Genomic DNA, 16,893 nt, shown 5'->3' with positions numbered 1-16,893 from the left:
TTTTTCAAACCACTTTGTGTAATGGCAACGTGATTCCGCCGGGAGGCGCCCTGTCGAGTTTCAAGCCGCCTGTGACCGCGCGCCTGACTCGACGCGCACGCGCGTGGTCTCGCGACCACCTCCCACGCGCACACAGAGCCAGTCTCACTGCTCTCCGTCCCGGTCCGAGAAGTTACGCCCGCTCCGTTTTTCTTTTTCGCCTATCAAATTGTTTGTTATTCATGAGTTTGTTTGTTTTCGTGGCGCGAGAGTTGACCGGCAAAGGCGAGCGAGAGACGGCGAACGGGTGACCAGGTGACGAGACAGGTACGTGAACGCACCGTCTGAACCATTTACGTCTCCAAGTTGGTGGATGTGCGCGCACGTGCAAATGACTCAACGAGGCTCGACAGCGAATGTTCGCTTCGTGCCGCGAGCCTTCAAAAAGAAGCCACTTGCGCACCTCCTCGTTCTCCGTCGTAGTTGTGACGAACCGACGCGATTAGGGAACATTTCCGCTCCTTGAGCTGTCATTTGGGAGGATCGCTGTTGTGGAAATGGAAACCTGGGAATTGAGTTCAAAAGAATTGTTCCAGGGCGATCCACTCTTGCTTGTTTGTGACTCAAAGCATTCCAGGTATCTTCCCCCGTTAAAAAAAAAAAAAAAGAATGGAAAGGGCTTGAAAGCAGGCTCCCAAGATTGAAAGGTCTTTCCAACGACCTGCGTTTCAGGTTGTAGCACCTGAAACGCCTCAAAAGTTGCGCAGGTGAAAATAAAAAAGGTCCGAAATCGCCCAAAAGGCGCACGGTTCAAACGGAATTCCACAAAATGGGTGAAACCCGCGTTCCCCAACACTGAGCATTTGTTTGTGTTTCAGGAAGAGGATCCCGCCTCCAAAATGTCCATCAACCGAAGCGGGGCATCTGGGGGTCCCCTTTTTCAGGCGTGAGAATCCACCCCTCCCTCTTCTCCACTTTTGGATCTTCGGAGGGAGTGGGCGGGCCTGGGTCTCCCCCATGGTCCCTTCGGCCGGCCGCTCGCCGCCGAATCGAGTGAGCGCGCCAAGATGGCGGTCGGCGGGTGCTACTTCCTGCCTTTCCTGATGCTAAAGAGCTGCTGGCCGCAGGGGTCCGCCGGCCCGTCCCCCAACGCGGACCCGCAGCAGGAGTACGCCCACTCCATCCGCCTGGAGGGGGACATCATCCTGGGCGGCCTGTTCCCGGTGCACGCCCGGGGCGAGCGGGGACTGCCTTGCGGCGAGCTGAAGAAGGAGAAGGGCATCCACCGTCTGGAGGCCATGTTGTTCGCCATCGACCTGGTCAACAAAGACCCCCGGCTGCTTCCCAACGTCACGCTGGGGGCGCGGGTCCTGGACACTTGCTCGCGAGACACCCACGCCCTGGAGCAGTCGCTCACCTTCGTGCAGGCGCTCATCGAAAAGGACGCGGGCGACGTGCGCTGCGCCAACGGACAGACGCCCGTCTTCGCCAAGCCCGACAAGGTGGCGGGCGTCATCGGGGCGGCGGCCAGTTCCGTCTCGGTCATGGTGGCCAACATCCTTCGGCTCTTCAAGGTAACGCGAAGGCCCGCCCGCTGGCACCCTCGACATGATTCCGGGCTAATTACCGCCAATCACACACTCACAAGGGATAAGCGCTGACAAATGCACGACAACAAGACGACGCAGCCAGCCAGCCAGCCCCCGGGACTGACAACACACACGACACAGATCGCGCCGTGCCTTTAATTCCCAATATGACTCACGGATGGAGATATATTAGTTCCGTCAAACGATTCAAATATGTAATTGCGATCAAATTTATAAGTTCATAGTTAACTCAGAATTAGCCGCAGTTAATCACAGATTTTGATCTATTCTAAATTTTCAAAGCAAAGTTCCAAAGCGTTTTGTGAAGGAACCATTCATGCCGAAACGGGTTTTGGAGAAACATGAGCTTCCACCCTCGCAGCATCTTTGGAACGGAGGCCCCTGCTTTCTTTCGGCAAGAGAACGCCAAACCGCATTCTGCGCGTCCTACGACGCCGTGGCTTGGTCGCCAAAGAGTGCGGCTCCTAGACCGGCCCGCCTGCAGTCCAGACCTGCCTCCCCAGGTCTGGACTGAAAATGTGGAATTGCGTGATGGGATCAGGACATTCCTAGTTCCAACCTCAAGCGGTTTTCCAGACTTGATGGGTTTTGCTGTCTTTCACGTCTTATACTTTATATACAGCAGTGGTTGTTTTCAAGTGCTCTATAAGTACAGTTGAGTTTGAGTTGAGTAGGCTTCCAGGCTTATTGACTTCCTGTTGTAGACCAGCCGAGCACACGCCAGGGGCCTCAGCCGTGCAAAATTTTTTGCCACGTGTTTCTTGTTTCGCGCAGCATTTACTAGATCGGGACGACGGTATCTCGTTCACATCGGGCAAATCGAAAAACGGATCGTTAGCTCCTTCTCACCGCGCGTTCCGTCCGCACGGCAAAATGGCACCCTCGCGATCTGTACGGCGGGAGCGCGTTTGGGAATGAGTTTCGTGTGGTTTGACCCCCCCGCAGATCCCTCAGATCAGCTACGCCTCCACGGCCCCGGAGCTGAGTGACAACACTCGCTACGACTTCTTCTCCCGCGTGGTTCCTCCGGACTCGTACCAGGCTCAGGCGATGCTGGACATCGTCACGGCGATGGGCTGGAACTACGTCTCCACGCTGGCCTCCGAAGGGAAGTACGGAGAGAGCGGCGTCGAGGCCTTCATGCAGATCTCCAGAGAGTCGGGTAGGGAGACCGGACTCCGTCTTGCCCCCTGAGCATTCCGACAGCATCATGGGCTCACGGTCTGAATATTGAGCCGTTGGATTGTGGCGCGGTCTTTGGCGGTCCTCACCGCCTTCCGGTCTTCCGCTCCCACCTCGTGGCCTTCAAGTAGTCTTACTGTCTTGCAGTCTTAGTCGTGGGCAGTCTTGCGGTCAGTTTTGGTGCGGCGTCTTGCACTTTTAGTCTTAAACTGTGTTCCAGACTTCAAGTCCTAGTTTAGCTTGACATGATTTTCCTCACGCTAAAAAAACGGAAATTGAGAAGGAAGTCTTAAGCTACCGGAGATCAGACGACACGGAGGAGATTTGGAAAAGAAGCTCGGAAAGCATCATCTCAAACCTGCTTACGTTTCAAGAGAAGCAATCGAGTTTTTTACATCACGGCCACGTCTCAGATTCTTGAAGCAAACCCCCCCGTCCGTGGCCCCACCATGTCAAATTTCCAGTCGCATTTACGCCGGTGTTTCCCTTTCGTCCGTGATTGTTTGCAAAGTTGCCCGTTTCCAGTTTCGTTGGACCTCATTTAGCGGATGTCGGTTGTGTCGCGTGACGTCACCGTAAAGACTCGCACTCATCTCCAACGCCTTTGATATCGTCGTAAGTGTCCAGTTTCACCGTTTACAATGACGGAAGCCACAATGAAGGAGGACAAGCCTCATTATGACCAAAAGAGATCTCTATCGATACGCTTTGATGCCCACAAATAAATACGCGTGACCTCTTACGGTCCGAGAGTCTTCCAGATTCCGGCCGGTTCGGTGGCAGTCTTTTTCTTCAGAAGTCAGTTCAGGCGCGAAGGTCTGGAGCAGTTTTATGTTCTTCTGTGTTCTTAGCGGTCTTGCGATCGAAAGGTGTTTTGGAATGGTACGGTCTTTGACAGTCTTATGGGCGTGTGGGCCTTAGCTGTCTCATGGTCTTTGGGTCTGAAAGTCTTATTGTTTAGAAGTCTTGCTGCCTTTAGCAATTTTAAGGTTTTGGAGTCCGAGGCTACTCGCAGTCTTATGGTCTAAGGGGAGCATTCTTTTGATCTTGGTCTTTGCAGTCTTGGAAGTCCTTTTGAGTCTTCACGAGTCTTAAGTCTTTGGTCTTGAACAGACTTCCAATCTTAAGAAGTCTAATCGTCTTTCGCAATCTTATGGTCTTCCAGTCTTAGAGTGAAAAAGTGCTCAAGATCAGTTTGAGAATGTGTGACTCACAACCTCCAGATATTTCTCACATAGAAGTCTGCGGAGAGTCGTCGGATCCCACCGCCGAGATGCTGGCACCCCTACCGAGCCCATCAAAATGGCGACAAAACCAAACCAAACCTACTCCGGTGCCTTGAGTACGGCTCAGTGCTGGCCGGCAGATGGATGCCCATGCTAATAGCTAACGCAGCCGCCATTCCTTATGAGATCAACGACATGTACGCGATATATTCTACTCAGGGAGCCCTTTCAAACCAGTCGATCGATAGACACATATGACGACAGAGGTTTTGGGACCCCGCCGTCCTGACTGCAACACCCTCATGTTGATTTTGACAGCTTTAATTCCTCGAGGGCCACCGTACTGGCACATTTGGACCTCATTGGTTTCGCGACACAGAGCTAAATTTAGCAAACTGTTAAGAAATGTTATGTTATCAAATTCCCCTTGGAATGTAGGTTAGCTTAATTATTAGCAAAATGGTCGATGGTAGTTGGAGGATTGAATCGCTTTCATCCCTTACAGGCCACCATACTTCCCCGGGGCAGACCTCGGGGGCTAAGATAAACAGTTTGACGCTTGGCTAGATGTCTCCGTTATTAGCAGCCATCGCCGGGCACTCAAAACGACTGCGGCCACCCGGCTTAAAGAAATAGCTACAGACTTCATCATAAAAAGAGTCTCTTAAGTTCCGGGAAGGTTCACCGAGCTTTGAGGAAGAGTCACAGATGAAAGACCCGCTTGCGTGCTAGCCTTGAAAATAGAATTAAATGGCTTTTCCCCGGTAACTTTCCAATCCGACTCGGCCTCCGCTTGGTTGACACGGACCGCGAGAGCAACAGCTTGAAAGAGTTTCCTCACTCTCTTAATCCTCTTCATCATAAATCATATATCTGCGGTAAATATATTCATATTCTTGTCTCGTTGGCTTTGAAGCGTTATCGGCCGTTGGCATTTTCCCTCTCGGGGAGCCTCAATCTCCCTCTCGCTCTGATGAGTCGCCGCTAACTGCACGCAGCGGCGGCTAGCATGCTCAGAAGCTACCGCGCCGAAAGCTGCGGCGCCATGTTGCCTGGTTGCCATTTCGTGATAAAAATGACGGAAGATGGCTAATGTGCTAACCGCGAGCGAGCTAACCGGCTCCAGACTGACAACCCGGACTCCTCATCTGACGATTGCTGGCATGTTAAGTCGCTGGAGGTTGTCGTCTGTGTCTTTCAATGCGCTTTTGGTGTCGAAATGAGATGTGACGCAGACCTCGCGGTTCAAACGCGGCGTCCGATCGGCGGTTTCGTTCCCGTCGAAGAGCATGTCGATGAGTCGCGTGACCCTTGTCAAAGCGCTGGCCGGCGTCGTCGCGTCAAACGCGTCGCAGTGACATCATTGCGAGGCGGCGGCCGATTAGCTCATCAATTCTTTGATGTCGGACGCTGCCGCTTTGGAAGGCGATGTCACAGAGAAAGGACGGCGGTCGTTGACTTCCCACCGTCTTTGAGGCGCAAACGAGCTTGAGCGGGTGCATGATGACGACGACGGAAACGACGACAACAATGCGCATTACGTCAGACCTCCGGCCCGACCTCGTCGCCTCACGTTCGGCTCGGGCGTCAGCGAAAAGCCCAAAATGAATCAGACCGGTAGGTGCGGGAGCACGATTGGGAATCGGAGAGGAATCGTTCATGTCGGTGCTTAGACATGCCAAGTGCGTGTGCACAATGTCGACAGAGGCAAAAGTTCCGTTTTAAATCATGGCCGCTAACGAGCATCGTTTGGCAAAATCGTCCCGGCCAAAGTCTTCGCGCAGCTCCGACGGTGGCCAGCGACGTCACGGCCGGCGATTCGACCTCGACCGAAAGTATCGTCGCAGTTGGCCGCGAATCATTCCGGCCGGCAATGCGATCCCATTTCGCGACGCGTCGGTTTCGCCATTCCGACGACATCCTCCGGCATTGTGCAGATTCACCTGACGGGGGCGATAATCGGGAAGTAAAGCTTGAAAAATCCTCGGGGTTTGGAGAAATCCCGGCGGAAAAAAAAGCGTTTGACACGTCCGCACTCTTTGTTTGCGCACGCAGACGACTTAAAGATGTTCAAAGGGGTGACCCTGGGCGGGGTCCACACGGTGGAGGACGTCCTCGGCGAGGGCACCTTCGGCGTGGTGGTCAAGTGCCGCAACACCGAGACCAACGCCGCGGTGGCCGTCAAGGTTTTCAAGAACCAGCAGAACTCCGTGAACAACGCCAAGGAGGAGATCTGCGTTCTGAAGCAGCTGTGGGGCCTGGACCCCGACGAGTGCAACATCGTGCGCTGGGAGGGCTTCTTCTTCCACAAAGAGAACATCTGCCTCAATTTCGAGCTGCTGGACCAGAACCTGCGCGAGTTCATGCAGCATCACTGCGCGCTTTCCATCCAGCAAGTCCGGCCCGTGGTGCACCAATTGGCCACCGCGCTGTCCCACATGAGCGGCATGGGCCTCGTCCACGCCGACGTCAAACCCGAGAACATCATGGTCGTGGACCGGCGCCGGCGCCCGCTCCGAGTCAAGCTGGCCGACTTCGGCCTGGCCAAAAACGTCTCGGACATCGCGCCGGGAGATTGCGTGCAGACGTTGTGGTACCGGGCGCCCGAAGTCATTCTGGGGATTCCCTTCAATGAGACGGTGGACGTGTGGTCCCTGGGACTGGTCGCCGTGGAGCTCGCCGCCGGCCAGCCGCTGTATCCCGGGAGGACCGAGTACGACGTTTTGAACTTGGTCGCCAACACTCAGGGACAGCCGGCGGATTACGTGCTGGACCGCGGAAAGGAAGTGGCTCAGTACTTTGACGAGGAGCGCGACGGCGTACGCAGGTGGAAGCTCAAGTCGCCCCAACAGTTCGCCAAGGAGACGGGATGCCAGCCCAAAGGCGGCAGATCTCTGCCGCTCAACTCCCTGGATGAGTTGAAGCTGGTCACGGCGGACGCCGCGGGACAGCGACGCGGCGAGCGGCTCTTTGTCCGGCTGGTGAAGAAGATGCTGGACCTGGACCCCAACCTGAGGGTCGACTCCCAAAAGGTTCTGCTGCATCCTTTTTTCCGTTGCTGCCTTTCTTGCAGCCGCCAGTCCGAGAGCTCCGTGGACAAACGGTCCGACGAGGAGACGCGGCGCCAAGCGGAAGAACCGTCGTCGTCGACTTCGTCGTCGTCCTCGTCGCCGTCGCCGTCCCAGACCGACTCCCTCACTGCCGACGCTCGCCCGACCCCGCACCATCGCGTCCCTTCGGAGGACCCCAAGATGCATTCCAGCAACGGTACCTGCCTGGGAAGGCTGTCCAAAAAGGCTGTTTCCGCCTTGCGGAAGATCACGATGGTTTTTGCCAAGATCAAACTCTGACCCCCCCCCCCCCCGCACCCCCCCATTTCCGAAGTACGGTTTGTGCCTGCAACTCTGCTCGGGATGTCTGAAGGTGATCTGGAATCGCCTCCAGCGAGATGACGGAGGCGGGGCCGCCAGTAGACTTTGCACGATCCGATTGGCTGGATGGGAAAAAAGAGAGATGGCGTCCTAATTGAATCCAACTCGGACATTCGAGCAAACGCAATCTCTCGCTCATTCCGGGATCCATCCTTACCGAAGAGTTTTGGCCGTCTCCTTGTACACCCGTATGTCTGCGTTACGCCGCCCCCAGCTGGCCAAGCCGCACGGGCCAGAAGGAGCACCCCGAGGTTCATTGAAGTGAACCCCAAAATGCCCTTGGGGTGGGGGGGTGCCTTTGATTTTGTCTGATGAGACTCTTCTTTGATTTGAATTCATGAATTTTGTTTTTAAAACCTTTGTGATATAACTGTCCGGGCGGTACGTTTTTAATCACGTTTTGACGTTCACAGGCAGCCCCGGAGTGTAAATTTAAAAAAAAAAACAAAAAAAGCTGTGCGAGTGTGTGTAAATAGGATAAGAGTAGAAAAATACCAGCGCAAGTTGGTGCCTGCAAAAAGATTCGTCAAGTGGAGAAGTGTGTTCTTGGCCACGATAACAAAGTCGACTCAAATCTTCTTATTGGCGGTCAAGTTGAAGAGTTTCCTCATTTTTATTGGGCGAAAACAAACAAGAAGAGGAGTTGAAGCTCCTTATTGATGAGAAAGGGAGAAAAGAAAGTGAAAAGTGCTGATTGGTGCCTTTGGCCGCTTGCTCGCTGAGAAGTTAAGAAGGTTGCGAGCGACTTTCCGCGCCGGCTGCGCTTTTGCAAACGGGATTTGTTGTCGCTCGGTTCTTCCGGCGAGAATTAGCGGCGGCCAGACGGGAATCTTTGGCTGAGCCAATTAGCCGGAAACGCTCAACGCACGTCGTGTCCCCCCCACCAAAAGGGGCCGCAAGCTTTCAAGTAAGCCGAGTGGCTCTTCCGTTACAATCAAACGCGGGAATAAAAGCAAGGATACTCAAAACGAGGCTTTTCTCCAGGACAATTAAAAACCGGGGACAAAACTCAACTAGATTTCGAGGGCGCTTGGAAACAACCAAAAAAGAAGTTGTACAACAAACACTGAAACAAGACGTGAATAACAAAGACGGACGGTTAGACGGGCCAACTCCGGGCAGGAGCTCCGAGAGCTCAGGTGGGGCCGGGCCAAGTACAGATTTACAAAACCAATGAGATGATCTTCAAAAGAATTCTGAAAAGGAGCCAGTGAAGGGATGCCAGAATGTGAGGCGCTATCCTCTTTCCAGTCAAAAGGCGAGCGGCGGCATTTTGGAGCAACTGGAGACGCTCAATGGAGGATCGGCTGACTCCTAAGTCAAGTGAATGACGGTCATCCGGCCAGGAAGTGACCAAGGCATGCACGACTGTTTCAAAGTGCTGACGGGAGAAAGGAGAAGCTCGACTTGAGCCAGCTGCCCAAGATGAAAGGAGCCAAATTGAAGACCCACGTTGGAGCCTGTTGGCTTAAGACACGGGTGTCCGAACAGGGACCTCAAGATGTCGCTGTCCTGCCCGCGTTCCGTCTCGCCCGGTGCGCAGCGCACCCGATCGCGATGATCAGCACGTGGGCCATCGCCGGAGCAGCATCGGAACGATGCCGAGAGCCCCCGGCTGTGCCCCCCCTCCCGAGTCAGCGGGATGGGATTCAATAACTACAAGTCATGCCATAGTAATGACACCAATTAAAATGTCAAATTGCTTCTCCATATGTAATTGCATTTTTTGACAAACGTGGTTCATTTTGGCAGAAAAAAAACAAAACGGTGTTGTCGGTTCGAATGCTGCGATGTGTTGAGGGTGCAGTGGGAAAGTTGAGCTTTGTTCCGCGTGTCCAGGTGGCGTGTGCATCGCCCAGTCCCTGAAGATCCCCCGCGAGCCCAAAGAGGGCGCCTTTGACAAGCTGCTCCTGCGTCTGCTGGAAACGCCCAAAGCCCGCGCCGTCGTCACCTTCGCCAACGAGGACGACATCCGGTATGCCGCCGCCGCCGCCCTCGGCGTTGGCTCAAAAAAAATCGATATGTTCAAGATGAGATTCTCCCCCTGCCTGCATGGCTTTTCCCCGGGTATTCCCGATTCCTCCCCCGCGTTCCGAAAACTTGCGCGGCAGTTTGATGGAACGCCCTAAATTAGTGAAAAGCGCAAAGGGTCGTTTGTCTGTGCGTGCCCTGCAATCGGCTGGCAACCGGTTGACCGAGCGTTTAGGGCAGGGGTGGCCAAACTTTTTGGCTCGGGGGCCGCATTGGCTTTTAAAATTTGACAGAAGGGCCAGGTCAGCACGAGCTATGGTACATTAAAAAAAAAAACTGCATTTGTTGACAGTTCATATCAAACATCAACAGAACAAAAGCATGAAAGTACGGTATTAATATACTTTTTTAAAATGACGACAGTGTTGTTGATGACCTATTTTAGCCTGCGCATCGCTGCAGATGGGTTGTGATCAGACCAGTAGAAGTAGAGCGATACAGAGGTACTAGGTGGTCGAAAAGATTGCCCCGCCCCCCGTGTTCTGCAACTTCAAGTCAATGCGCCACCTGGCGGTGAAATGCCTGTCATTACAAGTCCAATTGAAATGAATGCAATCATTCGCATCGAACCTTAATTGTGGACCAACCTTCGGCGGGCCGGATTAAAAAGACCAACGGGCCGGATTCGGCCCGCGGGCCGTAGTTTGCCCACTCCTGGTTTAGGGTGATCGCATCCCGCGCGGTTGTCTGTGGCCGACAGGCGGCTCCTGGACGCGGCCAAGCGCAACAACCTGACGGGTCACTTCCTGTGGGTGGGCTCCGACAGCTGGGGCGCCAAAATCTCCCCCGTGCTGCATCAGGAGCCGGCGGCCCAGGGGGCCGTCACCATCCTGCCCAAGAGGGCGTCCGTCCACGGTGAGAACCACGGCAACCACGACGAAAGCCGAAAAGCGAAACGAATGAGCTGCTGGTTTGTGTCTCAGCGTTCGATCGCTACTTCAAGAGTCGCTCGCTGGCCAACAACCGCCGCAACGTTTGGTTTGCCGAATTCTGGGAAGAAAACTTCGGATGCAAGCTGGGGACGCACGGCAAGAAAACGGGAGCGGCCAGAAAGTGTACAGGTCAGCGCACGGCTCGCGCGCCGTATAAGGCGGCCATTTTGATCAGAAGGCGCCATTTCTTGTGAACCGCTTTGCTTTTTATCAACGCTGTTCCGTGTGTCAACCAATCAGCTTCCTGTTTTCACAAAACAGGGTGCCGCCATCTAGTGGCCGACACTGGAATTGCGCCCAAAATAAACAGGAGGCCGAACAAAATGTTACGGTTATAAAATGCACCCATAATAACGGGACCGCGAAGCCGTAACCATCGATGTGTGTCGTCGTCCCGGCGACACGAGGTACGTCCGAACCGTCCTCATTTCCGCTTGGTTCCGGCAGGCCTGGAGAAGGTGGGCCGCGACTCTGCGTACGAGCAGGAGGGCAAAGTGCAGTTTGTGATGGACGCCGTGTACGCCATGGCGCACGCCCTGGACCGCCTCCACCGCCGGCTTTGCGCCGGCTACGCCGGCGTGTGCCCGCGTATGGCCGACGTCGACGGCGGGGAGCTGCTGGCGCACGTCCGTGCCGTCAACTTCAATGGTAGGAGACCACTTGAACACCTCGGGCTTTCCTCGTCATGCCGAACTGACGTACTGCGGCGGTGTTTGTGACAGAATATATCGGAGTACAGCAGCCAGTACTTGCCAGAAATTTCTGCAGCTCCTGTCATGAACAAGTACTTTATGTCCGTTGATTTTCACTCCAGCCTGGAGATTGTTTTGCCATATTGGACACTAACAACCATGTCCAAAAAATAAAAAATAAAAAATCCAGAAATTTGGTCGTAAAAGTAACTGCAGGGAAGATTTCTGGCCAGAAATCTTCCCTGCAGTTCCTTTTATGACGGAATTTCTGGATTTTTTTTTTTCCTTCCAAGCCCAAGATGGGCGTTAGATCCATTTTCCAGATAGATTTTTATTTTTTTCAAACAAGCTCACTCTGAGTGACCGTTGTCCAGTGTAGGACATGGCAGGCCGGTACTAGCCACCGCTCCTTATGGAAACGTTTTCCGTTATGTTTGAATAATTTTCACTCTGACCCGCAGCCCATAATTTCCAAAAACAAGAGTTGGTGGAATGAGTGTTGTTAATACGATATGAAAACCTTTATTAGTCTCGCAATGGAGAAATTCCCAATTCACAGCAGTAAAGTTATGAAAGGAAATAGTAGAAGAACAAAATATAGGAGCTGCTGGAAAGGCAGCCACTCTCGCGGCGCCGTTTTGAAGTCAAAAGAACAAAAAACACAACGCAACACACACGACACAGACAGTCGTGGCAGTTAAGTGCCGCATTTGAGTCTTCCCCAACGCGGCCGCATCAAAGCATTGATGCCAACCAGAGCGGAGCTCCCCCCCCCCCCCCTTCTGAGTCACTGGACCGGACGCGGCGGTTCCCCAGCATGCTTTGCACGCAAACGAGACCAACAGAGGCGCGACGGACGTTAATGAGTCATTGCTAATTCATCCGTGTTGCTCGCCCATGTGCTTATTTCTAGAGAGGCGTGCGGGGGTGTGCTCCAATTGACCGCTAATGTTAGCGCATTAGCCGCGGTGGAGTGCGGCGACGTGATTGTTTTGGACAGCTAACTCGGAGGTGCTAAAAATGCGGGCTCGCCGTCATGCCTTCATCCAACACCCCCCCCCCCCTCCCCCGACCCCCCCCCCCCCCCCCCCCCCCCGCCGGGACAAGAAGTCCAGGCGTAAGCGCATGAAGTGGAGCAACGTGCTAACACAGCAGGATACATGCACGAGCGTAGTGCACAAAATGACACCAAAACAGGAGCCGTGGGGTCAAGGCTGGCTGTCGTCATGGTAACGGGGATCATTTTATCACACTTCCTGGAAGTGTTGGGGTCAGCTTTCGCCAAGCTCCCGTGTTTCTATCAGCAAGGAAAGGCTTATGGAGCCGAGGGAGATTGCCGGCCTGTGGCTACCAAAAAATGCCTGCTGCTTTTTGCACAAACAGCGATTTTTGGCGGGTTCGGGTGCCGAGGGGGGGGGGGGGGTGGTAGTTTGAACTTACGGCGTTTTATTTTGTCATCTGCCCTAAGTCACTTCCCGTTCCGACAGGAAGCGCCGGGACGCCGGTGACTTTTAACCAGAACGGCGACGCCCCCGGCCGCTACGATATTTTCCAGTACCAGATTCACGAGCGCTCCGGTCCTGAGTACAAGGTCATCGGGGAGTGGACCAATCAGCTCAGCCTCAACGTAAGATCCGCTTTCCTCCTCCTCCTCATCATCATCATCTTCCAAATATGCGTAGGTCCTGTTCAAAAACTTGAAAACTCAATGGCCTGAAGTTTTGTGCTACTTTCGATAGGATCTGAAAGTGTTGCAAAATTAAATTAAAAATTATTTTTCAAGAATTTTCATTGTTTTGTTTTGCTTTTTAAACCGCACGGTATGCAATTTTTGTCTCACTTTGGAGACAAACCTGTTGCAAAATTGCGCCAGAATTGGTCTGAAGCTCGCGAGATTATTGGTTGTCTCCAAAAATTTTCCACAAAATAGTAAAGTAGTTGCTATTCATGTGGAAGTCCTTCACAATTAAAGGACCGACAGAGGAACTTTTCGATTGGTGCCATGACCCGGATGAACTGTCCATGAGGCCGGTTCAACCCTGTGGAAAATCTGGGACCAAATTTTTGGTTTGGTTCTAGCTTTGGCACACCCTTAGAATATAATGTAGCTCGGCCCTGATCAAGGTGACCTTCTCGTTCGGTCTGTCTGCAAAATCCCGCCGTATAAAAGTAAGTAAACGGGGCGAGGGGCGACCGAACCGGAAGAAGTGACAAATCTTCGGGTTGCAGACTTCAGTACCGAGGTTCGAGTTGGGTAATAATCTTGTGCCCAACCCCATCAGATGTCGGCGCTGAAGTTCGCCCCTTGGGACAGCCCGGGCGCCCCCCCGCCCGCTTCGCGGTGCAGCTCGCCGTGCGGGCCGGGCGAGCGCAAGAAGGTGGCGAAGGGCGCGCCGTGCTGCTGGCGCTGCGAGCGCTGCGAGGGCTACCGCTTCCTGGCCGGCCGGGTCTCCTGCCAGCCGTGTCCGTACGAACAGAGGCCCGACCGCAACGGCAGCGGCTGCCAACCCATCCCGCTTGTCCGGCTGGAGTGGCGCTCGCCCTGGGCGCTGGTGCCCGTCCTCATCGCCGTGATGGGAATCTCCGCCACCGCCTTGGTGGTGGCCACCTTCGTCCGCCACAACGACACACCCATCGTGCGGGCGTCCGGGCGGGAGATGAGCTATGTGCTTCTGACGGGCATCTTCCTCTGCTACGCGGCCACCTTCCCGATGGTGGCGCCGCCCGGCGTCGCCGTCTGCTCCCTGCGCCGCGTCTTCCTGGGTCTGGGCATGTGCTTGAGCTACGCGGCTCTGCTGACCAAAACCAACCGCATCCACCGCATCTTCGCCCGGGGGAAGACGGCGGTGGCGGCGCCCCGCCTCATCTCGCCCGCCTCGCAACTGCTCGTCACCGCCTCGCTGGTGGGCGTGCAGCTGGCGGGCTTGTCGGCGTGGTTTGCCGCCCGGCCGCCCCGCGTCCTGGTGGACTACGGCGAGCGGCGCACGCCCGACCCCCGCCTCGCGCGGGGGGTGCTCAAGTGCGACGTCTCGGACCTGCCGCTCATCTGCTCGCTGGCTTACAGCATCGCGCTGATGGTCACGTGCACCGTCTACGCCGTCAAGACGCGAGGCGTGCCCGAGACCTTCAACGAGGCCAAGCCCATCGGCTTCACCATGTACACCACCTGCATCATCTGGCTGGCCTTCATCCCCATCTTCTTCGGCACGGCGCGGTCGGCCGAGCGGGTGAGTTTGAGAGCTTTTACTTCAGTTGAAAAAGAGGAAACAATTGTGCGAATGAGATTTCCATTCGTGATGGGTCCGGCCAATCCGTGTATTCAGCGATCCATCTCCCCGCCATCTTTCCGGGAGTTGCAGTCAGTGACCCGTGTATCAGTGTGATGGTCCGTCCGCGCACGCGTCCGTCCGTCCATCCATCCCGATGCTCGTGGCGCTCGTATCCCGCGATCGATCCGTCCATCCGGTGAGCGATCCACCCGGTGATCCCTGCATTCGGCGATCCATCTCGCCGCCATCTTTCCCTCCATCAGTTGATCTATCGATCAACTCACCCATCTGCGTTTCCATCATCCAGCCAGTGATCCGTGTATCTGTGTGATGATCCGTCTGTGCGCGCATCCGTCCGTCCATCCATCCCGCAATTGATCCTTATACCCCGCGATCGATCCATCCATCTGGCGAGCGATCCACCTGGTGATCCCTGCATCCGGTGAGCCATCCCTCATTCATCCCATCCATCCGCCCATTTGTCCGTCACTCAAGCTAGCCTGCGCGTGATCCTTTGTCTTGCGATCCACTCAGCCAGTCATTGACTCGTCAAAATAAAAGGAGGAGTCTTGGTGCTCGTAACCCGGCCACTCATATCCCCCCCCCCCCCCCCCCCCCCCCCCAGACGTACATCCAGACGGCCACGCTGACCGTGTCGCTCAGCCTGAGCGCCTCGGTGTCGCTGGGGATGCTCTACGTGCCCAAGGTCTACGTCATCATCTTCCACCCGGAGCGCAACGTCCCCAAGCGCAAACGCAGCTTCAAGGCCGTCGTCACCGCCGCCGCCGCGACCGGCAAACTCTCGCAGTTGGCGGCCGGGCGGCCCAACGGCCAAGCGAAGACTGAGCTGTGCGCGGGTGTGGAGGCCGCCGGTGAGTAGGGGGTGGAGCGGACGACGTTGGGGGGGAGGGGGATTTGCATCCGCCGCAGAAGATTGTTTGAAAAAGCTCCAAATTTGCCATCTCAAACAAGAACCTCAATGCGGCGGTATCGGCGGCTCAAGGTCGCCTTTCCTTGCTCGTCAGATCGAAAAGCCTTTTTGCCGCGGCCGAGCGTTTGGTGCCCGGACCTTCGGTGGCAACTTGCCCCAATGAATCCGCCTCTTCAGACCACCGCTATCACCTGGCAAAGATACAATGCTTCAATCTACTGCCCCAACGTGACGTTGACATTGTTTCCTCTCTGCAGTTCTACCGACAAACACCGCCTTTGTCAGCTACGCCAACCACGACATCTGAACCCAAGCCAAATGGGACTTGAGGGACCGCCTCCAGAGTCCAGTTCAGTTCAGTCCAGAAACGCTGCAAGTAACTGACTGGAATTGAAGTTTACAGTGAGGGACCCACAAATACAATAGAGGAGCCGAGAGGAAAACGTCAAAAGAAAGAAAAAACTGTCGGGGGACCAATCTTATTTGTTGTTATGCTCATTGTAAGTGGAGAAAAATGATAGGGGGAGGGGAGGGAGGATTCTTTTGTTTTGTTTTGTCTCTGTTGAGAAGAGTCTGTCAACGTTTTTTGAACTTGTGCCAATGGAAATGGAGTGATGCATGCAGTTTTTGTTGTTGTTTTTTTTCTTACCAAATGATTTCTATTTCTGATTAAAAGCAAAAAGTCATTCCACTCTGCTCCGACTTTGCTTGGACCGCAACGTTGACGGCTGAGCCAACAACCCGCCGTGTCAATCCGAGCCGTTGATCCGTCCCTCTCGGGACCAAGCTACGTGGTGGTTCCTCTCGTGATCCTTCCCTTGCCGTGATCCATCAAGGCGGCGGTCAAACAAGCCAGAAATGGATCCATTTCAATACTTAGTCCGGCGATCCTCTTACCAGAACCCGTCAAGAGGCAAGCGGCGGCATTCGGGACCAACTGGAGACGCTGGATGGAGGATTGGCTGACTCCAAAGTCAAGTGCACCCGTCCGAGATGTGACGAAGGCACGCACGACTCTTTCAAATTGCCGAGTTTTTGTCCGTCCCCCCCGTCCATGTCCCAACAAAGAGGGAGGGGAAGCCGCTGGACTTGACCTTAAAGAAAGCCGGCAGGGAGCTGAGCGCGCCGCGTGCCTCGTTACAGACGAGGATGAGCGACCAAATCGATTCGGTCGATGGCGGCGGTGCAACAGGAGCGTCGGATCAATACGGGCTGCCGGTGGGAGCTCCTCGGGCATGTCAGGAATATTCCCGCATCTCCCGGCAGAGCTGGTGAAGCTTGGCCACTTCCAGGCTTGATTTCCCCGCACTCGGCTCACATCGCTCGCCCTGAAGAAGAAACGCAGGAAGTCAAACGAGAAGAAAGTTGGAACTCACAAACTGGAAGTGAACCGGCGCACACGTGATGGAGGCAAACGCTGACGTCGAGCAATGTATCCAAAGATCTTCCGTCCAGACCGTGTCGAGTGAATTCAGAGATTTCGGATTTCATTTAAGATACAGTGCATGTTTCAAGGTAGCCCCTTGAAAACTGAGAACGTTGTCGTCCTCCGATCTCGAGAAGGGCGTGGCCAAAACGGTGCCGGGTGGTGAGCTTTGAAGTCCTGACAG

At 54.7% G+C, this 16,893-nt stretch overlaps 2 protein-coding genes across 4 annotated transcripts; both read left to right on the top strand.

Annotated features, from left to right (window-relative positions):
- The first annotated feature begins 2 nt into the window (after positions 1–2).
- LOC147207018 (metabotropic glutamate receptor 8-like) lies at positions 3–15,969 on the top strand. 3 transcript variants are annotated; one of them, XR_015100641.1, is made up of 12 exons: positions 3–306; positions 858–1,553; positions 2,535–2,751; positions 9,268–9,403; positions 10,160–10,314; positions 10,383–10,520; positions 10,839–11,039; positions 12,571–12,710; positions 13,366–14,310; positions 14,407–14,548; positions 14,660–14,794; positions 14,978–15,126. XR_015100641.1 is itself a non-coding variant. In XM_086108560.1 (11 exons), the coding sequence occupies exons 2-11, from the start codon at positions 1,047–1,049 to the stop codon at positions 15,588–15,590; spliced, it is 2,736 nt and encodes a 911-aa protein (XP_085964686.1). In that variant the 5' UTR covers positions 8–306; positions 858–1,046; the 3' UTR covers positions 15,591–15,969. The 3 variants fall into 3 exon arrangements, 1 of the variants encoding a protein (XP_085964686.1); XR_015100642.1 differs by lacking the exon at positions 14,660–14,794 and having other exon boundaries at positions 14,978–15,118; XM_086108560.1 differs by lacking the exons at positions 14,407–14,548; positions 14,660–14,794 and adding an exon at positions 15,541–15,969 and having other exon boundaries at positions 8–306; positions 14,978–15,224.
- LOC147207019 (homeodomain-interacting protein kinase 2-like) lies at positions 5,602–7,347 on the top strand. Its single transcript, XM_086108561.1, has 2 exons — positions 5,602–5,614; positions 6,053–7,347. Exons 1-2 carry the CDS (start codon positions 5,602–5,604, stop codon positions 7,345–7,347), a joined length of 1,308 nt encoding a protein of 435 aa, XP_085964687.1.
- Positions 15,970–16,893: the final 924 nt, after the last annotated feature.

This window comes from Hippocampus guttulatus, chromosome 4, assembly GCF_054856545.1.
Source record: "Hippocampus guttulatus isolate MCC_2025c chromosome 4, RoL_Hgut_1.0, whole genome shotgun sequence".
NCBI classification, from domain to species: domain Eukaryota; kingdom Metazoa; phylum Chordata; class Actinopteri; order Syngnathiformes; family Syngnathidae; genus Hippocampus; species Hippocampus guttulatus.
Note: the sequence above shows the minus strand (reverse complement) of the source record. Positions and strands in the feature narration are given on the sequence as shown.